This window comes from Idiotropiscis lumnitzeri, chromosome 2, assembly GCF_059441095.1.
Source record: "Idiotropiscis lumnitzeri isolate Australia: NSW breed Sydney's pygmy pipehorse chromosome 2, RoL_Ilum_1.0, whole genome shotgun sequence".
NCBI lineage: Eukaryota > Metazoa > Chordata > Actinopteri > Syngnathiformes > Syngnathidae > Idiotropiscis > Idiotropiscis lumnitzeri.
Window position 1 is genome coordinate 4,533,965 of NC_142392.1, and position 24,987 is coordinate 4,558,951.

The 24,987-nt window shown below is 43.7% G+C and overlaps 1 protein-coding gene across 3 annotated transcripts in view; it reads left to right on the forward strand.

Annotated features, from left to right (window-relative positions):
- iqsec3a (IQ motif and Sec7 domain ArfGEF 3a) overlaps nucleotides 1–24,987 on the forward strand; it is a 39,726-nt gene that overhangs the window by 9,547 nt on the left and 5,192 nt on the right. For all 3 annotated transcript variants that reach the window (XM_088288479.1, XM_088288480.1, XM_088288481.1), the window contains exons 4-12: nucleotides 6,168–6,720; nucleotides 9,939–11,098; nucleotides 13,893–14,054; nucleotides 15,585–15,707; nucleotides 18,893–19,059; nucleotides 20,319–20,458; nucleotides 23,177–23,302; nucleotides 24,506–24,605; nucleotides 24,687–24,845. In XM_088288479.1, the coding sequence (XP_088144605.1) occupies nucleotides 6,168–6,720; nucleotides 9,939–11,098; nucleotides 13,893–14,054; nucleotides 15,585–15,707; nucleotides 18,893–19,059; nucleotides 20,319–20,458; nucleotides 23,177–23,302; nucleotides 24,506–24,605; nucleotides 24,687–24,845 (2,690 nt within the window). The remainder of the gene's footprint in view (nucleotides 1–6,167; nucleotides 6,721–9,938; nucleotides 11,099–13,892; nucleotides 14,055–15,584; nucleotides 15,708–18,892; nucleotides 19,060–20,318; nucleotides 20,459–23,176; nucleotides 23,303–24,505; nucleotides 24,606–24,686; nucleotides 24,846–24,987) is intronic.

Here is a 24,987-nt window from a genome sequence, read left to right on the forward strand (position 1 = left end):
TTGTAGTCAGTTAAAATTCAAACAGTGCAGTGAGAGGTGTGTGCAGCTCCCAAATGGTCAGGACTATCAATCTGCTTACGGAAACTTTTTTCACTTTTCAAAGCTTTTAACTGTTCAATCTTAGTGTTTTATTTACATCCCTACACATTTATTTATTTTTTTTCTCTTTTAGAAATCGGGGACCCTATTGCTGAAAAACTAGTCACGATAGAGAAAAATAGATCAGTTTTGGAAAGGGCCTTAGGGACCCGCGTTGGCCTGAATTCATATTGAAATCTTTTAATTAGTCAGCTCATGAGGTTTGCTTGACCATCCTACACATTTCATAGCCCGGCATAAAAAAAAGCGTTCATCACACCTGAGAGTTTCTCTTCCCTCTCCACTCCGCAGCTTATCTCCGCCTCGTGAAATGAGCCCCAAAAAGGAGGAGGGTGGGATGGAGTGGCTTTTATTACAGAGGAGATTTCATAAAAGCGCAACGTTTTGATGACTTTGCTGCAGCATCTCTTACGTGCGTGCGTGTGCTGCATCTTCCCACCTCCGAATCAGCAATTTGAATCTTTTTTTGCTGCCTCAGTTTTTGTCTTGTGTACCGCTTTAAAGCCATTTTCATAGTTTGGGGGATTAAAAAGCAAGAATTTGATTTTTATTGATTTTTGATAGGTCATTATACTAAACTACTTATTACTACTATGTCGTTACATATTATTAAACGTTTCTGCCTTATTTTTTAAATTTTCTTTTACTATCGAGCAAGATTCTGTCAGCATTTTTTTTCTCAACGGTATTTGACTGCCGTATTTGAGGTCAAAGCTGAAATCAGCAGTTATCCGTAAATCATGAGCTCTCATTCCCATTGACGCAAATAGACGTCATTTCACATGTTGGTTACATCGTGATAGCGTTGCAAAACTGCTTTTATTAAAGCCAATAGCAGCTCAGAAGCTATTCCTTGTGCGGCCAGGCTGGAAAATAAACACATCAGTCCCGTTTACGCGCTTTTGGAATGACACTCGGCACGCTGCAGTGCATAGACAACAGTCACGGCCGGTGCCGGAGCCAATGTCATTACATGCCGTCTTATTCGTCTCTCAGGGGCACTCAGAACAATTGTGCAGGCCTGCTGCGGTCCAATGTCCCGAGTGTGAAGGTGAGTGTTTGTGTATGCAAGGGAGAGAAAAGGAACTGAAAAAAAAAAAACAAAAGGTTTTGTTTGTCTAGATTTTCTGCAGAGCCACAATTACCGCGCTCTTTGGGTGCTAATTGAGTCCCGAAACAGCACCCGGAGACCTCAACTTGCCGACTAACATTTAGCACGTTTTGCGTTGCACCTGGTGGGCCCAACTTGTAATACTTGTAAAAGTAGCAACACGGGGACCTTTTTAATGACGTACAAATTATCCATACAGGGTCTTCATGCTCCCTGTTTGGTTTTACAAGCTCAGTTTTTTGCAGAAAATCTGTCTTCTATCTGTTTCGCTTTGTAATTCCTTCACATTGTTCTTTATAGTCCCAAAATAAGTAGGTCTTCTGGGGCTGACGTCCGCACGGTAGATCAGGGGGGAAAAGAAAAAACGCTGACAATGCGTTACTCGGCTATAATGAGTCGGGAAGCAGCGCAGGGGAGGAGTGTGCAGTTTCGATCACAGAAATAAAGAGAAATAGGGCTGCAATGATTATTCGAGTAATTTGATTCCCAAAGAGAATCGAAGCGGAATCTTTGCCTCACATCTTCGCAGGATTTTTATTTAGTTTTTTGTCCAAATGGACTTATATTTCAGCAGTAGTACAAATAGGTTGTCGCGATGGCCGTGAGCCAAATCGAAAAGAGTTCATTTCAAATTTAGCAAGGAAGTTCAAGTGAAAAGTGGACTCAGCATGTAACAATCAGCAACTCGCCAGCCACATGCACTGACACCCATATCACTCACCAGCCCTGGTCCCGCCTTCTAAAGCCATACACGCACAGTCACAGATACTACAGTATGCAACATAATTATTTCTCCGATTGCTCGATTAGTCAGTGGGATAATTGGTGGAATAATCATTTCGCTGAGGTGAGTGACAAAATATTAGGAACAGCTTTGCATTGTGATGCGCAATTCCTCGTGTTCACCCCCCCCCCCCCAAAAAAAAAAACAAACAAAAAAAAAACGCCTGTGCTACTCTAACATAAGGTGATTAAAAAAAAAAAAAAAGCAGCCAGCATCCTTTTTTTGGACCGTGTCATGCTTTTGACACCAAGTGCCTCGCCATCGAGCACTTTTTCCGTGCTGAGTCATGCTCACAGCGTCACCCTGTCACTCCAGGTGTCGCCTCGGCTTTGGCTCCGCCTGTCACCATGAATTATCCGTTCAAAACGCCTGTGTAGAAGAGCCGCAGTGGGAGGGAAAATGTAAAAAGAATGAAAATGAATATTAATAGGACTAACACTAGCGCAGTTGGCGGCGGAGGGGGGGGGGGGGGGATTGCTTGTTTGTTGGCGCCGTCCCCATGCAGCCATTGTTGAAGCACGCGTTAGCCGGGAGCTTTAACTTGCGAGATGGGAATACCGAGCTCCAAGACGGGGATGACGGCGTCCGCAGGTGCGCAAACAAAACAAAGCGTGAGCTTCCTGGTGTTGAATAAATCTTATTTCTGCCAGCTGATGCACGTACGCAGCTGCGTTTTCTGTGTTATTTATTTATTTATTTATTTTTTTTCAACAAAAGGGAGAATTATGAACTTCCTCACTCGTTTACCGGCTGCTATCGATTTTTTTTTTTTTTTTTTTACGCCAACTTTGCTAAAGAGTGTTGTTTACGAGGCCACCCGAACGAGTTATTGATCACCATCTCCATAACGGAGCCATCATTCTTTAATTAATCGCACCAGATGAGCGCCGCTGATTTCACACTTTGGGGTTTAGCATGATGACCTAATGCGTTCGCTTTTTACCAAACGTAGCGTGCTGCTTTTTGAATAACAAGAGAGGTCGACAACAGGTTAGGTGACTCATGGACGGAATAAATGGGATGAAGGGGAAAATGTTAACCATCGGGAAGACTCGAGGCAGGTCAGGTACTTTCATATTCAAAAAAACCTAGTGGCTTATTTCTTGGAAGTACCTGTCTGAGCATTTAACTCATTTACTACCATTGACGGATAAAGACGTCAAAAATCCATTTCTTTTTTTATTTTATTTTTTTAACTCTAGGAGTGAATGAGTTAATTGAAGCATAATTCATTTGTGCACGACAAATTTGAAAGAATGTCTTGAATAGAGGGATGGAAATGTTTATTTATTTTATCCGATTCATTGATAATCGACAGATGAATCCATAGTGGCGTTCGTTGCAGTGCTGGAGTGCAGAAAAACATGCACACAATGCGCCCTTTTTTTCGCGCTCATATGGAATGTTTCCTTGGCCTTGTTTTCTCCACCTTGTCAACGTGCGAACAGATGCGACTCGATAGCGAGAAAGCCACCGCGTGGGAAACCTGACGATTGTTCGGCCATTATGCACCAACATGTTTGCCATGAAAGCCTCTATTTGCATTGCGCCGGCCTTCCGCTTCTTGGTGGTTCAAGTCCAGTTGAGGAAGGGCAAGCGATAAATTCAACCTATACGTTACCGTCGCATGAGCATATAGATGCTGATGAATGCAGAAGGTTTCCACTCTGCATGATTCATTTTCCGTGAGGAGCAGGGGATACTGTACATAAGAGCGGGGGATGGGAGAAGAGATTTAGTCAAAGTGACAAGACACAGCTTCAAAATAAAGCGAATTTGCGTCTTGGAATAAAGGGCAGAGCGATTGCATTGCTAGTCAGGCCAGCGCGCTCGTCCATCTTCGCCGCCGAGGGCTCGTCTCCGCCCTCGTCGGCCCGCTCTGACACCCGGAGGCGCTAAATCTTCCGACCTAGCGGCGGCCGTTAAGGATGGACGACGGGGCGGCTTGACAGCGCCCGTGAAGAGAATATGAGGGCGAGTAAAGCGTCACTTTGTGCTGAGTCTCCAGCTGTGGCGCATAAATACGCACATTCGCGTTTCGCTGCGGCCGCTGTCAATTGGCATGCTCAATAATTCATTAGCTGCTTTCACACCGGCCAATCTGGGAGAGGGGCTTTTTAAAAAAAAAAAAAATAGATACTTTATTTATCCCGTGAGGAAAATTAGGTTGTCACGGCAGCAGTATTCCCAACATAAAAACTGAGCAAGGAGCAACCAACCGATGAGAGAGAAAATTTGAATCCAATCTAAACAGAGAGCTGTTTCCAGTTGGTCTGAGATCCCGTTTTGCGACAATATTAACAGCGTTATATAATTCCATATTATATAGCAAACTAAAAGGAACTATAATTAGATCAAAAATGTCTTTTCTTTTTGTATTTGTGATGAATATCCTACCTGAGATTTCAGGATTCATTTTTAACATATTTCTTATGGGATTGTTTACTTTACTTTAATACACAAAATATTTTTTATTTTTAATTGCACTTGACAAACACTCCATATATTTAAAAAACTAAAACAAATGGTAAAACTAATAAAAAAACAAGTAAAAATGAAGTGTTCTTGAACAAAAATAACTTGCTCTAAAAATGAATTAAAACAAAAAAAAAAAAATAAAACAAAATGAAAACAAACTACAATAAAAAAAATCAAAAACTATAAAATCCATTCTATGCTGCACATTGTGACATTTTTGTGTCTGGAACTGTACATTAACATAATATGACCCCACCCCCAAAAAAACTGATGCTTACGAAATGGCCAGGCTTCATTTGAAAAGACTGCAAGTCGACATAGCAGGCTGCCTTTTTAAAAGTCATCTTCATATTCCGCCCACCCCAACTCTACCGCGTCTATTTTTTGCTCACCTGCCGCAGAGTGAAGAAGTGACTTTATTTCACTATCCATTATTCATCCTACGTACGTCTATTTTAGAAGGATCTCGCTAAAGGCCATTACGGATACTTTTCTCCGCAAGCTAAAGCCCCGCCATGTGTGACACCACCAACAGAAACGCCAGATGAGTTATTGCCAGTCGGGCACATTTCGACTCATCTCAACGAGGTGTCATCCAAAAAGTTCCGCGTTGGGCGACGAGCATGTTGCCGCCAGGTAGCCATCTTGTTGTGATGTGCCAGCAGGCCGGCAGCACCGAGAGCAATCCGTGGGAGTCGTGTTCTGGCACCTCCACTGTGTCAAAATAGCGACATTTCAGCGTGAATTTGCCTTTTTAACTCGTTTAATCGCAGCCGTTTTCACCAGAGGAAACACCTCAACTAAAGCGTTTTTTTCAGAATATTGACTGATTTTGCAAAGCTGACAGAATATTGTGTTCTAAAGATATAAAAACATGGAGCTCTGACGCCAAAAACGAAAAAAATGCTAAGACGTATAAATACGTCTTTGGGAGGCGGGGACTGTAATTTTGAAAACGTACATATACGTCTTAGGGATTGAATGGGAAAGGGGAGCCAAATCCAGCAAGTAGGTCAGGCGGGAACGTCGGAAAAAAGTACTTAGAGCAAAGTTGAAACAAGCATTTTGTTAAGGATCTCTTCAATGTGGAGTGTTTGATTGAATTTTCTTGATTTTTACAAAACTTATATTGTGGGATGGCACAAGTTCCTTATTGGGTGCAGGTCCAAATTAGGATGATCCACTGCTGTGTGGAAAATTTAATATAATAAAGTCACTGAAGTCATTTTCCATCAACACAATGGCATTATTTTATCCCGACAATCAATTTTAATTCACTACAATCCGATAATGGACCGTTAACTAAATGTTTCGCTTTAAAAACAAAAGCACACACTTGTATGAGCTGAGCATGACTGTCCTGATTTGTAATTCTGTTTGTGTGTGTCACAACTGGCTGTCAGTTTCACATTTTTTTTTCCGAAGATATTGCTGCTGTATTTCTTTTCCATCCAACGTTTTTGTGCACCAACCCTGTGGGTTTTTTTTCAGCTGTGTCCTTTCCTCGACGTTGTCTTTGTCTGTCAAGTGCATAGACGACAAGTGAAGCACAGTCAAAATAGTTCTATTTAAAAAAAAAAGAAAAAAAAGATGGGGTCCCCTCGTCTTGCCGTTTGCATCCCAGGAGAGAGAGAGAAGAGGTCATGGTGGATGCGGCAAGCCACCTCACTCTGCGTTTTCTCCTCCTTTCTGCAGCGATGACCTTTCTCCAGACCTGTCAGTGGGGGAGGAAGGGAAGGGAGGAGAGGGGGAGCTGCAGAGTGAGGCCCTGTCACAACCGCAGCCCCAACAAGAGACGCCGCCGCCACAGCCCAAACCCGAACCCGAACCCGAACCCGAGCCCGAGCCCCCCAGGGCGCAGCCGCCGCCCCCACCTGAAGCCGAACCAGAATCTGTACCCCAAGCAGAAGCCGAGCCCGTACCTCACTTTGATGCCCCGGGCGAGGAGGAGGAGGTGTTGGAAGCTGTGGGGCAAGAAGGGACGGACGAGGAGGAAGCAAAGGGAACGCAGGATGTCGAGGATGCCCCGGAAGAGGCTGAAGTAGAAGAAGAAGAAGCACAGGAGGAGCAGGAGGAGGATGAAGAGGAGGAGGAGGAGGAGGAAAGTGAAGGAGCCAAAGGGAGCAGCACGGCGAGGAGAGCCAGCCTCCACCACACGGCGTCGCCCCTGAGGGTGCAACGCAACGGGGCCGGCTCGCACTCGGCCACCTCCGACTATGAGCTCTCGCTTGACCTCAAAAACAAGCAGGTAGGGGTGTGTTTGGGATGGGGCTCTAATCCTGGTGCGTGTGTGGAACCTTGAGGTTTTTCGATTGCTCTCTATTGGCGCCAGTGGACTGGTCAAACTTGATCTGCTTCTACATCATCATCATCATCATTCTCATTCTCACCACCATGGATCCCCATCATGCTTTTGTCATTTTTTTAACCACTATGTTGAATTCCTTAATGTATATTTCTTTAAGAACGATGGAAATGATTTGAATCCTCTCTCTGTTGCTTAGTGATTCTCGGCGGGGCTTCCGCAGAGAATAAAAGCACATGATTGTCCCCCATCTTGTTCTGTACTGATGAGTGCCTATGAAAATATTAATAAATGTGCCAATATATGATCGCCCCCCCCCCCCCCCCCCCCCCCATGCAATCTTGTCTTCCCGTCCACGCGCTCCCATCCTATAGCCCATCTCCATTTCCCAGACCATCATCAGTCATTTACCGTCGATTGTTTTATGTCCATCGACTAACCCAGCATCCCCCAAGATCTCCACGCAGGTAAGGAAACAGAATTAGTTCCACTTGGACACAACAACTGATATCAATGCGCTTTCAGTGACACCCTTGCTGTTCTTCTGTTTGAGACTTTGGTTGCAGAACGGTTGTCTTTTTTTAAAATTTTTTTTTAACGTCGCCATCACGACAACAGAGACGTAGATTGCTTCCACCGATCTCCTGTCTGTAGAGAGACGTGTGCGTGGGATGGATGCATCCTCCGATCAATGTGGAACTAATTGGAAGTGCGGGGCGATACTTTGATTGTGGTGCAGTAACCTCTGGACTTGACTATCATTTTGTGTGCAGTTTGCGTAAACACGTGGAAAATTATTTGTACCGAGATGGCGGTCATTCTAAAAACGAGCGTTTGACTGAAAACTCGCAAAAGCAAGACACAATGAATATCCAACAGGGTCACAGGTCGCATTCTTTGGACGGTATCCTTTCTTGGCAAAGGCACGGTGTGACGGGTTGATGTTAAGAAATATCTCACGTTCTTAGCGATGACACTGGTCTCTGAAGTAGTCTCTGACTCTCCGAGAGATAGATTGCTGGCAACGGCAAAAGAATGACGTCAGCTCTTTAATTATCGTCTCGTCCTGGCATAGGAACGCTATGTTGTGGTCGCGTCCCACTTCTTGCCGTTGCATAATCAGCTCATTAATCATGCAGCTGTTTCTCCGCTTTGAGACATTTGCATGAGCACGAGCGCAGCTAATGACCCCTTGACTCCCCTCCTGGATATGCGCTCGGTTCTCGGTCCATCTTGTGTGTGTCGTGACACCCAGTACTTGGAAGCGCTGATTCACGCCGGAGTGTTTTGGTGTTTTGTAGCACGACTTGACCTACAGTTGTCTTCAAAACACTTTTAAGAAGTAGATTATTCATCAAGACCATCCGTCACTACCGGGCGCCCGGGATATGTCAGAGCTCGTTGGGAAGCATGGAAGGACTCGTGTTTTAAATGGTCCATCATCATTGTGAACTTCCTTCAACCTCGCTTTTCTTGCAATTATCTTCCACGCAAGAAGCTTTTGAAGTCTTTAAAATATTCACATGTCCCTTTCATCCTCCCGTATACGTATCCTTTGAAAAGGCGCTGTTTACTTTTTCCCCTTATAGCTTAGTTTACCGCGCAGAACGCCCGGGTTCAATTTGCCCTTCAAAATCGATTGAGCAAGTCCGGCCGGTGGCAACACAGATCTTCAGATTAATCTCTCTCCATCAGCGCTTAGTGAAGTGATCAGGAGTCCAAGTGACTGCCTGCAACTGAAGAGGAGGGGCGACTTTCCCCGTCTTTCGCATCCTACGTCCTCCCCCACAGCACTGTTCACGTGTCATTGTCGTCTTTGTCTGCCGGAATAGTCTTAATTTGCCGAGTCTAAATGCCAGGCTAGTTTTTAATCCTCTTTCCTACCTTCCCAGTGGCTGTAATTCCGAGTGTGTCAGACTGGCACAAAGAGAGCAGCGCGTCCTCAAATGCTTTCTTCAAAATCCCTGACCCAGCCTACTGAGGCCAACACCGGCGTAAAAACCCGCAATATTTAATCAAAGGACAGCTCTCCAAAGTTTCTTTGGATTATAAGAGAGGCTTTTACAAATGGCTTGTAAAACTTTTCGGGTTGCTGTGTTTTGACGCCTTTCCACATCATTCAGCAAAAAGTATCACGGTGGTTAGAAACAATCTGAGCCTCTTTGAATGAATTAAAATTAGAACCGAAACTTGTAACGCGAGTCGATCTTTCACACAATAAGCATCTGTAGCTCCTTAATGACACAAATTTAGAGTATGTTTATTTTGTGAACACGGTTATCTCTGCATGCCAAAACCTCCTCCACTTGTAGCTTTAATGAGGTTTAGAGGAGCAACAGAAGTATAATCGTCTATTAAGTCTGAACAAGAACAGAGTTTGGGGTGTGGGCCAAGATAAGAGCTCACTCTTGAGTGTTTCCAGAGATACACATGCCTTGATTGTTCTGGGGAAGCACGGACGTTTCATCAAGTGTTTGAGCATCCGCCAGACAACGGAGAAGCTACATGGCAACTATCAGTTTCCCACAGACTTTCAGCCATCTTTCACAGGCAAGATTAGCGGCGCATTTAGTCTCAGACAATTTAAAGGACCTCTCTGCGGAATTATGAGTTGTGTTTGCCGGGAAAATGAGCGCTTTGTCCGAATACTGGTTTGCTGCACGTTTGTTTTTCATGAGGTCAAAAGCAGACTGTCGGTGCAGATCAGTTCAACTCTGTGGCTTCATGACCCTTTCGGTTTCCCGATTTGTGTACCCATCCATGGGGTGCCCTTCCTTTTCACGGCCCAGCTCCATTCATTCTGATCCTTTCTTGATATTCATCGTCAATGCCCCACCAAGACTCTATACCAGGGGGGTCAAGATCCAGTCTCTCCCGGCTGCAACCCAACAGATTCAGCAAGCTCTGAAGAAGCCTGATAAGTATCCTGCTCATGTGAATCAGGTGTGAGATGGAAAACATGCTGGTCACCGGCCCTCGAGGCCTGGAGTTTGACACCCCTGCTCGATACCACTAACGGCTTTAGTGATGATGGTCATCGTCACTGTCCCCATTTGGCCTCAGTTACGGGACATCATTATCGCTTGGAGGATTTTCTTGGTTTTTCTTTTTACTTTACTTTAAAAGCTCGGTATTTATCTCCTCTCTATCCTTCTTTCCAGATCGAAATGCTAGAGCACAAATACGGCGGCCACCTCATTTCCCGCCGCGCCGCCTGCAAGATTCAGACCGCCTTCCGCCAGTATCAGCTCAGCAAGAACTTTGAGAAGATCCGCAACTCACTGCTGGAGAGTCGCCTGCCACGCCGCATCTCCCTGCGCAAGGTGCGCTTGCAGAACACCGAGGGCTTCTCGGCTGAACGGGCCCTGGCAGAAGGCTGCAATTTGGCGGGCATCCCTTTGGTGCGGTCGCCGTCGCTGCCAGCCACGGTGGGCGGTAGCCTAACCGACCTGGAGGACTCCTTCACCGAGCAAGTCCAGTCCCTGGCAAAGTCCATAGACGATGCACTCAGCAATTGGAGCCTCAAGACCATGTGCTCGCTACAAGAAGCCGGAGCTTATCAGTTCAGTGCTGCATCAGGCGGAGGAGAGGGCTGTGGCGTGGCAGAGTCGTCCATTCATCAAGCACCGCTGGACCCCACCGACTTGTCCAAAAGCGCCAGCAAGCTCATGATGGCCTTCCGAGATGTGACGGTTCAGATCGACAGCCAGAACTTCCGCCTTTCGTCTTCCGTCATGGAGTCCGTCACCGTGGGCAGCTGCGCCCAGCAAGACGGAGCTGCAACCATCACAACCAACTCCACTCCTCAGTCCATCCCGCTTGAAGAACCACCCGCTCCCCCATCAGCTGAGCCCATTGATCCCCCTCCTCCCCCTCAAGAGCACCCACCTCCTCCAGAAATAGACTTATGTGATCAAGATATGGAGTTCCCCGCTCCCCCGCCCAGTGAGGAAGAACTCAGTGGAGAGGACCTTCCACCCTCGACCCCCCTAGACAAAATGGCTCCCCAGCAGGAGGCCGCGGTGATGGCGCCGCCTCCGCCGGAGCCACCTAAACCTCCGCCACCTGTGTCCGAGCTGCTCGGGGTCAATCGCAGCGGCTCGGAGACGGCTGACAACAGCTCGGAGCAGATGAGCAGCAGCAGCGCATCCACGGAGGCCCGCTCCACGTCGGAGGCCTCCTCCAAGGAGGCTCTGCAGGCAATGATACTGAGCCTGCCGCGCTACCACTGCGAGAACCCCGCCAGCTGCAAGTCACCGACGCTGTCCACTGACGTCATGCGGAAACGCCTCTACCGCATTGGCCTCAACCTCTTCAATGTGTGAGTAATCTCCTGTTCAGTACATTTTTCAGGTAAACTGAAAAATATATATGGACTTTTTACTTTACTTTACTTTGTCAAAATAGGCTTGTGAATTGTTTCACTCTCCTAAAAAAACACAAGTCATTCACTGGCAGCCCAGGTAAAATAAACATACTTTTTGGCTTTTATATCCCTCAGTGGCAGTGAGTGCAGAGTGGGAGTACCTCCTCTGGTAACCACTGCTTCATAATTCTTAGTTAGAGAGCTTCCCCCCTCTAGAAGAGCTCAAGCCTTTGCACGGATGGGAACGCGGCGCGGATTAGGGTCATGCAATCTTTCTTAGAAGTCTCTTAAAGTGTCCGCTGTCCATTTCAATTCACATCTACGACTAAAAGGGGCGGAAAAAAAAAGGCAGCAGGCGGTCGGACATTCAGACTCGTGACAGACGAGAGCAAAGTGGTTCTCGCGTGCCGGAAAGAGACCTGGGAGATGGGGGTGTTGCCATGGCGACAAGAGTGCACGGGTTGCCGAACGTGGCGATGCGGCGGAGGCGCCCGCATGAAACGTGTCACGCTCCGTTGTTTTTGGTGGCAGGAAAGTTTGTTGGGTAACATGTCGTTACACTGCGCTGGCCACTTCATTGAGTACACGCTGTGATTCTACCATAGCAAAGTGCGTTGAGTATTTTTGTTCTCTTATTAAACTCAGATGTTTTTTCAAAGAAATTCTCTTGAATTATCATTGTCAAATTGCTTAAATTTTATTTTTTATAATTTAAAAAATTTTTTTTCTTCGTTCTACTGCAGTCTTCCCTGTAACAAAAATATTTAATTACTGGGAAAAAAATTACTGGAAACCCGCGACAAATCACAACCTCAATAATAAACAATATATATATATATATATATATATATATATATATATATATATATATATATATATATATATAATTATTATTTTTGCAAAGGCAGAATTTGACTGCTGCTGCGCGTGAACTCATTATAATGTGTTGGTGTACCTAATGTTACGGTCAGATTAGCTGTCTCGAAAGTAGTTTACACCCTTTCGAATATTAACATTTAAAGTGTTGTTCATGGAGAAGAGGGGGCGAGCCATTCATCTATTTTTGAAAAAAAAAAAAACAGGTTTCTATCAAACTGTTTTCATTCATCATTGTCTGAAAGCATCCAGAATTCAAATCTTGAGTTGACTTAATACTGCGAGGCTCCTGCAGCGTTGGCGAAGAGGCACAGCATCGCTCCAACATACAAAGATCTTGATCTCTCCGTCGAGGTGAGGTATTACAATTAGAATCTTTGTCATTTGCACTCTCTTATTTATCTAATTTATATATTTGTCTGTATTATTGTTGTATTGCACTGGAGAGGGGAGCTCTCTAATCTCGTTGCACTCTTGAGTACAATGACAATAAAGGGATTTCTAATTCTAATTCTAATTCTAAATTTAACGAGTCTGCTTACTTCCTTGACACCAATAGCTTTCTTCTTAGCCAGGGCTTTGGCATTATGTTTGGCAAATTTTTTTCAAGGGCATACCACATTTTTCATCGGAGCAGAGGCCTTTTAAATGCAAATACCGATTTTATCAAGGGGTAAAACTGTTTGATTGGCAGCCGGTTCATGTCCTCTTGATCTGTTGGACGCATTTTAAAAAGGTCATGGAGTAGAGTACACACAACTGACGTGAAGTGGTGAATAATGTGTTGTGTGTTTAAGGGGAATGAGGTGACGGAGAGTCTGTTTGCAGTTTAAAGATAAACACACTTTTAATCAATTGGCTGTGAGGGAGGAGAGCGCCGGGACAGTAAAAACGAGAAATCAAGCTCCGGGTTTATTCTTTTAACCGCACTCGGCTTTAATAACAGCCTGCGAGCTTCGGGCTAACCTCGTCGCTCTTTTGACGACGCAATAAAAGATCGTCAGTGGTCGTCAATCAAATTGCCGGACTCACTTTGTAAAAGCGCACCAATTGTTAGCATGTTAGCAGAGGTTGTGGGTTCGATTCCGGCTATTTTGGATTTTCACTCGGAAATTGTGTTCAAAAACCCGAGTAGTCGCTAAACATAGTCTTACGACAGTCTTATCGACCTTCGATTGTCGCAAAATGAGCTAACCAGAATACCCCAAACAGCTTCGTGCGATGCGGCAATCACAAAATTGATCATCACTTCGCCAGGATTGTCTCTCCCTCATCCTGCGCCACTTATCCGATTCCTCTCGAATTTGCCCCCCTCCTCGTCCATTTGCCGTCGCAAATGATATTCAGCGTGTGGGACTGGCGCGCATGTTGGGAAAACATTGAGTAATCTGCCAAATTCGCTCGACGACACGTCAGCTGTCAGGAGAGTGGGCGAGCAGATGCTTTCAGAGCCGCGACCGCCGGCTCGCTCACGCTGCCATTTGCTCACATCTGCTCCGTCCGGTCCTCTCTTTGTCTCACCTTTGACCTTTAGCCCACCCTCACCCCAACGTCCATTATCCGGGTCCGATGAATTATGCACTGCCACGATACTTCACTCATTCAATCCATCAGACATACGTGTACGTTTTCAAAAATGTAGTCCCCGCCTCCCAAAGACGTATTTATACGACTTAGCCTTTTTTTTTTTGGGGCGTCATAGCTCCGTGTTTTTATAGCATGAGAACACAATATTCTGTTGGCCTCACAAAATAAGTCAAAATCCAGAAAAACGCTGGAATTGAGGGGTTTCCTCTAGTGAACATTTCTGGGATTAAATAAGATCATGAAACATATAATATGATTCTGTCTTCATCTCCGTCATCGTCACCAGGAATCCCGACAAGGGCCTCCAGTTCCTGATCTCGCGCGGCTTCATCCCAGACACGCCCATCGGCGTGGCCCACTTCCTGCTGCAGAGGAAAGGTCTGAGTCGCCAGATGATCGGCGAGTTCCTGGGCAACAGCAAGAAGCCCTTCAACAGGGACGTCCTCGAGTGAGTGGACGCCGTCGTCTCCGTTGCCACGGGGATGTAAATCTCACACAAGCAAACATTTGCATTTAAATGACCGTTTTTTTTTTTTTTTTTTTTTTTTTTTAAATTTGAGTTGCTCGCTCATATTCGCATCGCTGGTAATGGCCGCTTTGACATGGCGATACATCATTTAATTTCTTCTACACTTTTAATATCGGCAAGGTCACAGACAACACGTTTTAATGTGAGTGTAGGTGTCCCTAATGTTGTGTCCGGCGTGAGGAGGTTTGACCTCTAATGCGTCCCCTGCGGCGTGTCGCCGATGCTTCATTCTCCACACGTTTCCTTAAGCATAAACCACACACATTAAAACATCGCAAAGTCAATTAAGCCAAATTGTGGTCATGGATTTGGCCCGCAGGACTAGTTCCATTGATGGATGTGGCGCAGTAAGATTCTTGTCTTGTTCCAGCCCCGCGGTCGTCTTCTCATTCGGTGCTCGCAATACGCTTCCAGCTGGCGTCGTGTTGCTTTTTATGCGTTGCTCTGCCGCCTGCCTGACTGCCAACTCCGTAAAAAACGTACGTTTTTAAGGCCCGACAGCTGCGCCGTGGACTGTGAAGTTGTGTATGTGCCGACATATTCGGGATGCGTGAGCGTGTTTGGCGGTGGGGGCAGCTGTAGAGCATCGTGGCTGATGTTATGTAAAGGAAGAGTGACGGCCCGGGAAGGAAGTGACAGGAATTGGCGCCGTCACGAGGAGTTCGTCAAGTCAAATCAGATATTAAAAAGCCGCAATCTTCAAATTATTTATTTTTTGGGAAAACCATCAAGGGGGATATTTTATATATATTTATATATTTACGAGGCGCCGCAAATCAGAGGTGACTCGACTTTAAATGCGACCTGGCTGTTAAAAATCTAATTGTTTCGCAATTAGTCTATAAAACTCATTGAGGCAGTACAGCAACAACGTGTTATTACAATATTATTACTACTTGGGATGCTTAACATGAAGGGAGCTTGCAAACTTTGACGTTGGGCCGGCGAGACGAACCCCGAAGAATTCTGAAAGTTTGTCAGGTTTTTTTTAAACTAAAATTTAAAAGGCGTCAGTGTACACTTTGATATATCTTCCCAAAAAAAGTGAGGCTTTAGTAAAGCACAAGAAAATAAAATAACAAATGAGTTCTAAAGTCCATTAAAACTTCCTTCCAAACCTCATTTCACCTGAACCAATTTGTTTCCAGCTTGCTGTGAACTTATGTCTCTAACTTTTTTCTTTTTATTTTTAATTAAGGTAATTAATATTTAGTTGTCAGGTGCGAGGAGGATTTTCCGCTCGGGGAGATTTCCACATGTTTGGTTGCCAGCTGCATCTTTATCCTCCTCCTTTTCCTTCTCGTCTGCGCGCGAGCGTGCGGCGTGTTGAATTAGAGAGCTCTTATCTTCAGTCTGCATCCCGCGGGCTCATCGATCCCGTCGTGCTCATGCACGCTTATTACGTTTGCCGCAATCCGCGTCTCCTCTCACCCGACGCTACCTCAACAGCTGCGTGGTGGACGAGATGGATTTCTCGGGAATGGAGCTGGACGACGCGCTGAGGAAATTCCAAGCCCACATTCGTGTCCAGGGAGAAGCCCAGAAGGTGGAACGTCTCATCGAGGCTTTCAGGTAACTTGCAACTTTTCTGTTGCTAGGATATGATTTTTTTTTCCTTTGCATGTTCTATCAGCAAGCTGGCTGGTTATTTGAGTGTCAGCATCTCAGACTATAGCATAAAATGTTGGACTTGTGAGTAAGTATGGACTAAGATAGTTAGGTCTAAGATGGGTTCAGATTTTTTTTTATTGTATTTTTTAAAAGTGTTGTTTTTTTTATTTTTTTATTTTATTTTAAGGCCAACACAACTTTTTGGGTTAAGAGTAACCCAATATGTTGGGTTGAATAAATAACCCGCACAAAAAAATATATGTATATTTCTTCGTTTGTTTTAGTTTTGCGTTATTTAATCGACATGATTTTTTGGGCTAAAATCAACAACCCAAAAAGTTGGTTCGGTCTATTTTTGACCCAATTTAGGTTCTTATTGACCCAACAGTTTGTTAAGTGTATGTTTGATATTTCACTTTTTTTACCGTTGCGATTGTTTTTTTTTTTTTTTTTTTTAGTGCCCTGGAAATAAAATAGAGTTGCGTAAAGTCCCTTCCAGGCAATCAAGCAAAATCTATGAAAAATAATGAAATTGTATTTATAAAAATATTTTTATATTTTTAAATGGATCCAAATATGGGTTCTGAACTTTTTATTTGCGCTTATTATTTATTTATTTATATTTTATGAAATGCATTTTGCATCAAAAAAATGAAGAAAAAGAGATGCGCCAATGTGAATCTCGCAACTGTGCGTTGGATCTTCCAGTTTGTTCTCATCACTGTTGCAAAATAAACACGAGTTGTCGTGGTCTGGCATCTCTGGGCACAACAGCCACCTGTCACAGTTGCCCGAGGTGAACGACAAGGAGGTAAACAAAAAAGTGTGGCTCGAGACCTTGGCACCGGCAATGCCCGGGCATCTGCGTGTTAGAGCAGAGGCGTGAGAGCGGAACAAACCTGAGGGGGGGTGGGAAGGATTGAAAAGGGCACAAACACAAAAGAGGGTGGAGGGTTTATAAATAACCAGCGTTGCGTAACGTCTACTGACACTTCATGTCTCCCACCCTTAAACAACCCCCTCTCTTACCACCCCTGTTGAGATCAGAAGCGCCCCAAAAAACATGCGAGGGGGGACATGGACGCATCTCCCCAAAATCACGACGGGCATGGGAAGCAGCAGCAGCCTCACATTTTGCTGCGTCAATGGACGAAATGAATGAACTGCTCCTGTATACGTGGTGTATTCGCATAAAAAAAAGTCTTAGTCATGCTGCCTTTTCAACAATATAATAGATACAGTAGTGCCTTGAGATGCAACTTGAATTCCTTCTCCAGGCTTGCCTGAAATTCAACACATTTGAATCTCAAATCATCTTTCCCCATTGAAATGAGTGGAAATGCTATTAATCCGTTCCAACCTGCCCAAAAAAACACCAATAAAAATGTGTGTAATTTGTTTTTGAGTAGAAAATCGGCACTCGTTAATATTGTATTGTAGAGGCAGTGATGACTGGTTCAATTCACTTGACATTGTGATGCTCTTTCAAGTGCGCGGCAGGTTATTACAGTCAGTTATATCGTCTTTGGGGTTTTACACTAAAATATAATAATATAATAAATAATATAATATAATATAAATTTTTTAATTAAATAAAAAAATTAATAATGATAACACAATAATCGATTACAGATGAAAATAATAAGTACAGTCTTTTTCGGACCATTAGGTGCTCCATATTCTAAGCGGGTTTTAATAAATTTTCATACAAACGGCACATCGGATTGTAGGGCGCTTTATCTTTGTGAAGCATTGTATGTTAATTCGTTTATTCTAATTTTACCTTTTGTTTATTTCTTAGATTATTAACTCATTCATTGCCTGCCCCAGTCAAATATATATTTTTTAATTTTCTGACTCCTACACCCGTCAATGGCAGTGAATGAGTTAACAATTTGAAATGTGCCTTATACTCCGATAAATACCATATACTGTCCGTCTTTACCACATTAAAGATACCGGTACACATTAAAAAACTGCTAGCCTAGCTCTTTTATGTGCGTATTTGCTGAATACCAATCCGAGCAAATACGTCCCACAGAGACTTCACGCAGCTCAACAGGGCCCGTAAAAAACGTCTCCACGACCTCGGTGTGCAAACGATGACTGCTCAAATTATCTATTACACGCCACACACATTTCATTCTTTCCTTGCTGTCTACTTCCTCCTACAGCGTTGTACTGTTGTATTATTTATCCTTGAGCTGGGGAATGTTCATACTTAATGCATTTGACTGAAATAATCCCTCTCCACTGGGTGCACACACACAATCTTTTCGACAGGGGCCTTTTTTATGACACACCACGGGCCGACTATTTTCGGTGATGAGTCGGAATGTTGCGGCGCTCCGGTCTGATGTGCGTTGATGCTTTCCGAGCGTGCACGTACTGTACATAAAAACTTCGGCATGTTTAACTACAGATTGGGACGCAGTGGAGCGCAGTGTGATGCATGATGCGTTCAATCCAGTGGGACAAATGTGTTTTAAAACCACAGAGAGGAATTTTTGAGCATCACACAAAGTCAAATTAAAGTCGTAAATCCGTACGAGCTTTCATCTGCTTCCACCATATTCTAATACCATTCATCTGTTTCATAAGGTGAGACAAATATTTTTTTCTCCTTAGTGCGATTTCTGTGCTAGTCGAGCATTCGGACTTATTATGTCGCGGGCTAATTGTGTCAATTCCATGCGACGCATTCCTACTTAGGCTACGGAAAAAAATATTGGAATGTGACTTTGTTATTGTTCTGCTTGTTGTTTACGCTTAATCTTCATGCACCAGCTCAATATTACAAAGGCAGCTCGTTTGTGCAAATATAATTACATGCATACAAAAAGAATAATGAGCTTTTTATGAAAAAAAATAAATAAATAAAAAAATGGAGCCTAAGTAGTGCTGGGAGTATTATTGTCCAATCGGGGGTCGCCATCCAATATCCATAACTTTGAGTGGGTGTGGCTTTAAAAACCTAGGTGAGTGATATGGGTGTCAACAAATGACAGTGGCTGTTTTGAGCTCAGGTTAGCGCCTGGCTAACCGTTAGCCAGTTTACGTCTTGACTGCTTGGGCTTTTTGCGACCATAGCAACTTGTGCACTTGATGTCAGACTCATTTTTGTCACTATTTGTGCCTCATTGCAGCCAGCGCTACTGCATGTGCAATCCCGACGTGGTGCAACAGTTCCACAACCCCGACACTATCTTCATCCTGGCGTTCGCCATCATCCTCCTCAACACCGACATGTACAGTCCCAACATCAAGCCCGACCGCAAGATGCTGCTGGAGGACTTCATACGCAACCTCCGAGGTACGTGACGGAAACGCCGGTCAATCAGGCCCGCGGGAGGTCGATGCGCACCAACTTCATCCAGACGGTGCGCGCAGATTAGATCAAGCCGGAAAATCAATCCCGGCATTTTACGTAAATGAAAATATGCCGTGGCGTCCCAGCTGGTCTATTTGTCTTTGTTTTGAGTTTTTTGTGTCATCTCTCCATCCACCACCCTTGCTATTAATCTCATTTTGGGGATGAAGACAACCCCCAACATTTAAGTTGATTAATTGCCTGCGACTTAATTTGAGCCAATCATCCGAGCGCTTTTTAAAACTTGATTCGGAGTTGAGCGGGAAGTACCGCAACATCTGTCAGCTCGAGAACGTGCCCGACTTCGGCCTTGACCCGTGCTGCGTTCAGGTGTAAACCCTTCACTCGGCTATTAACCGCCACTCCCGTGACCCCATGCCGTTTTAAAATGGTGACAGCAGGAGCCAGCCGAGGTTGAATAAAGGACAGGGTGTTTCTTTTGTATTTTATGAACACATTATTTTTTTTTTGGTCCAAATAACGAGCGAAAACGAACATTAAGAGCAACTGTTAAACGTTTACGCTAATCTGCTGGCGTCTTAGAGCGCCTCGTTGTTCATCATGAGTATGCGCAGAGCTCAACATGACAGCGGCCTGACGTGGCTGCGTTGCAGTGCCTCATTGTTTGTTTTGTTTTTTTTCCCCAATATTTTTTCTTTATTTTTATTTTATTAATTAATTTTTTGGGTAGTTTATTTATTTTTTTATCTATTTATGTTTTTATTGTGCCTCATTGTTTAATAATTATTTAGAATAATAAAAAGAAGAATTAATGTATTGTCACTTTACAGCAGGCGTGAGCAAACAACGGCTCTGGGGCCACATGCGGCCCGTTAAACGTTTTAATTCGGCCCGCTGAACTTGAAAAAAATGAAATAAATAAACCTTGTTCATGTTTTTTTTTCTAAAACCTGGTGTGTCAAAGACATACATTTTGTTGTAATGCTTGTGTTCACTTTCATTTAAAATTAAATGTATTTATTTTCTTCAATGAGGTGAGGTTACCAAAACACTCCATCCATCTGCTACTGGTCCGGCCCCTCTGTCAAATTTTAGAACCCATTGTGGCCCGTCAATCAAAAAGTTTGCCCACCCCTGCTTTACAGGGACTTTAAAAATAGATTGTTAGTATTTGTTGTCTTGAAAAAAAAAATAACAGTAGTACAGGAGTACGTGTCAAGATTCCCACCCCATTTTCTCAGGCGTGGACGACGGGGCAGATATCCCCCGCGACATAGTGGTGGGCATCTACGAGAGAATCCAGATGAGAGAACTGCGCTCCAACGAGGACCACGTCACCTACGTCTCTAAAGTGGAGCAGTCCATCGTGGGCATGAAAACGGTGAGTTGGCAAAAAAAAAAAATAAAAAAATAATAATAATTAAAAAAAAACAAGATCCCTCCCCCTTGTCCCCGTTTTGCGCTATGCCTCATTTCTTGGTCCGCGCCGTCGTGGAGTGCCGGATGACGATTTATCACAAGCGGCGACACTCTCGCACTCTCCATGCCAAGTCAGTCATTATTCAAGGCCTTATCACTATCACCTATCTTAAGTAGCGTTAGCGGAGCGCATTTGTTATCCATTAGAAGCCAATGAGTACCTCGAACTCGTTACGCCAGCGCCATCCGTCATTAAGCGCCGCTCGCGCCGGAATGCTTCTCGGCCGTTTTAGGTGAGAACTTTCAAATGCTTTTAAAGCGCGAATATCTGCTTGCACGCGTGCTGCTTTTGTGCCCGAGCACAAAAGAACAAAAAGTCTTTTGCTTCTGTAAATCAACCCGGTTGATGAGGATTTCTCCATAAGTGTTCTTGGAATTCAGTCAACCCCTCAATGCATCAAGGTCTTCTTTTATTCAAACATTTATATAACCATACACTCTTGCCTGGCACGCTGAGCGCTTTCAAAAAGATCCAGCATTCTGAACTTTACCCTCCTGTTATTCACATTCAATAAAGTTACTCTCGCTCATCTGTCGACTTTCTCAATGACATTGAAACTCCAATTGCTGCCATTTTCCGTTCCTGTATTTCCGCCTGGCGCGCTCCCCCTCCTCCCCTCGCAAGTGTGTCGGTGATGGATGGGCAGCCATCGGATGACAGAGGGAGCGTCGTCAGAGCCCCAAATGATGGATCGTTGAGACAGGAAGTGACTCCTCCTGCCCACAAGGAGCTGTCAGCTCCACAAAAAAAAAAAAAAGCAAGAGGAAAAGAAACTTTATTGTGGCCTGGCTGCATTGTGCGGTTTTATTGACATAACCCTTGCTCGACCCCATCCAGGCGAGGAAAAACTCATATTCCGTAACTTGCAAAGGAATACGATTCGGATGAATATTTGAGTTTTTATTTTTAAGTCGCATCGGTTTTAAAGTCAACTTCAAATAGGAGTGACAAATACGCTGCTTGCATATTATAAGGAGAACCATGCGAGAATAGGCGCGGGAATATTTTAAAAAGTATGCGTTCATAAGTTTTGTGTTTAAAGCATGTGGAAGACTACAGAAGCGTATTGCATTTACTTGAGAAAAAAACAACTTGTTTTTGTGAGTAATTTTTTAGGGGGGGGCTTTGTTTTTTTTTTTTTGTTTTTCTGGGTATTTTTTTTTTACAAATTTTTTTCTGTTTTTCGAAGTAATTTCTGTTTTTCTGGGTATTTTTTTTGGGACAAATTTTTTTTTCTGTTTTTCAAAGTAATTTATTAAAAAAAAAAACAGAAAAAAAATTACTCTGAAAAACAGAAAAAAATACTCCATAAAACAGAGAAGAAAAAAATTATATAAAAAAAAAACAAAGCCCCAAAAAAAATTACTCAGAGAAACAATTTATTTATTGTTTTTTCTCAAGTGAATGCAATACGCTTCAGTAGACTGATATGATCGCTCTACTTCGGGAATTCAGACGTATTGCTGATGGCTCCAAAACGTCTAATCGGGAGTTGACTGTAATGGCTTTCTTCGTAATGGAAGTTTGGCGGGTATGAATATTTCAAGACTTGATTAAAGCTAAGTCCTCAATGCATCTCAAATATTTGCTGCAGTGTAAATCCAACATTTGTCTCTTTGGGGTGAACTCACGAGGGTCATTTAAGTTCATCATAACACAGGCCGGACATGATGCGGGTTTCATGCCAATGATGTCATTACATGACACAAGCTCCGATGGAAAAAAGGAGGCGAGCAGGAAATGCGCACCATCCCCGCGGTGACAAGCAGAAGGTTGTTGCAAATTATCCCCAGGGGTGCCGGCGGAAAATGAAAAGTGGAAATGCCGGCCGGGCGTGTATGCTGATCTGATCACAAATGAGAGCCGGCTGCGCTCGTGACAGCCCTTCCATTGCTTCCTTTTTTAACCAAGGATCAGATTGGACCGCTCCGCAAAGGCAATTTTGTGCAGCCGAGCTTCTGTTGTGATAAACCTTTCCGTGACCCCTTTTAATCGAGCACTGTGACGGGACCCGCGCGGCTCGCAATCAACATGATCGGATTAGCGCAAGGAGCCAGGATGAAGACACCGGCTCGTGTCATCTTTATATATCTTCGCCGAGGTGTCATCGAACATCTTTTGAATTGTGCAGTTGGCTGGTGTGAACTTAAAATGGCGAGGGCATTAGATGGTTGGAATATTTTTTTGGAAATATTTTTATATATTCTATTATAATTCCGCGCCTTGTTTCCGAGGGTGTCTAAACTTCAGTCTCCTCTTCAGAAGGTTAAAAAAAAAAAAAGAAAAGAAAAACATGCTCTATTGGGTTCAAGTCCGGTGATTGAGTTCAGATCCTCATCAAAAAATGTGTAGTAAAATGTGTCTTGCATCCGCGTAATCCTCCTAATTACTGTGGGAAAGTGGTATGAGGGAAATAAAAGTTTTTAAAACAACGGTAGCCATCCAGAAACCTGAAATGCCTTTTTTTTTTTTTTCCCCCTCGAGAAAAATGAATGTCAACAGCGCTTCCATCCTGCCAAGTAGCAGAAATGAGCCCAACATCCTCTTTTACAGCAAAGTTAATCTCCACGGTGGTGTGCGGCCGGGGATTGATTAGTTTTGCCTTGAACGTGTCCGCAGGTGCTGTCGGTGCCTCACAGACGACTGGTGTGCTGCAGTCGTCTCTTTGAGGTGACGGACGTCAACAAGGCCCAGAAGCAGGCGGCGCACCAGCGAGAAGTGTTCCTCTTCAACGATCTCATTGTGGTAACTTTAAAAAAAAAAAAAAAAAAAAAATGTCTGACTTTCACGCCAGCAGATTTCAGCAGCAGAACCTCCCCCTGGCGTCGAGTTTGCACGTTAAATCTTCTTATACTGTTGTGACACCTCCTTTAATTCAGACATCTCTGCGTGTGTTTCGTCTAATAAAGTAGAGCAGGAAAGATCTGCCTTCTTTCACCCTCCCCGCAGAGCAGCCGGAAGGTGCGTCCGTTAAAAAAAAAAAGTGTTTGACTCGGGCCACGGCACAAATCAAAGACTTTGTGTCGGGCATAATTATTATTCTCATTAGGAGTCACGTCGCGGGTTATCGTTTCAAAGTCGCTCCGCAGCCGTCATTATGCAAACTGCTGATCGCACGCAAAGAGGACGACGAAAGTGGTGTCCTCTTAATTGGTGGCTGCGGGGGAGGAGGTTAAAAGGCGCATTTTTTCGTTTTCATGAAAAGTTCGCTGTGGGATGAATTTGCATGAGACGTTTACTGCTCGTATCTGAAACGTGGGCGAAATGTCAACGCAAAGTCACAATGATTGCAATTTATCGGGGAGCAGAGTTTTGATTTGTCGGTGCAAAATGCTGAAAAACAATTATTTAAAAAAAATTGACTCAAGGTAATTTTTTTAAGTAAATATATACATTATACTTTATATTTATTTCAATATGTATTTTTTTACATTTTATTTTTATTATTATGTCATAAAAAATATTCACATTTTAAAAAATGGCACTATTATTAATTTAATTGCAAATAATAAATTGTGAAATAAAATCATAGGATAAAAAAAATGCATAATTATTTTGCATTTCTTTTTCAATTCATTACGTAATTGATGATTCTTTGACACTAAAACAGGAGGCCGATGTAGTTATATGACGCGAGCGTGTGATCCCGCCAGCCATTAGAGGCGAATACGAACGACAACGTAGACGGAAACTTGAAAGTGAATTGGAAAACAAATTGAATTTAAGGCGACCAAATGCAAACGAATGCATTTAAATTGAAAACATTCAATAATAAATGACATATTTTTGGTCATGAACGGACTGGAGCCAATTTGGCCGAAAAGAAAATAATTTTTGGGGAAAAGACTCAACAATAACCAACAAATCAATTTTCTTTAATCACAGATTAATTAATTAGTCAGTTCAATTCCTTAAAGTATTTTTCCTTCATTTTATGTCCATCCATAGATCTTAAAGCTTTGTCCAAAGAAGAAAAGTTCGGCGGCCTACACGTTCTGCAAAGCACTGGGCCTTCTCGGCATGCAGTTCCACTTATTTGAGAATGAATGTGAGCCCCCGTTTCAGAATTTTTTTTTTACCACACTTAATCCGAATTGTCTCTGAATTTGGCCATTTGACGCCCCATCAGACTACCCTCACGGCATCACCATCCTGTCGCCGTTCGGCTCCGACAAGAAGCAGGTGCTCAACTTCTGCGCACAAAGCTCAGAGGAGCTGCTCAAATTTGTGGAAGACCTGAAGGAGTCCATCGCCGAGGTGTCGGAGATGGAGCAGATACGCATTGAGTGTAAGATTTTTTTTCTTTCTCCCCAGCCCTTTAAAGGGGACATATGATGGAAAATTGAAGCCAAAGCCACATTACATATTCATCGTGATTGGCGCTGACATGCAATTAGCATCAACCGTGGCGTTTAATTACCGCGATAAAG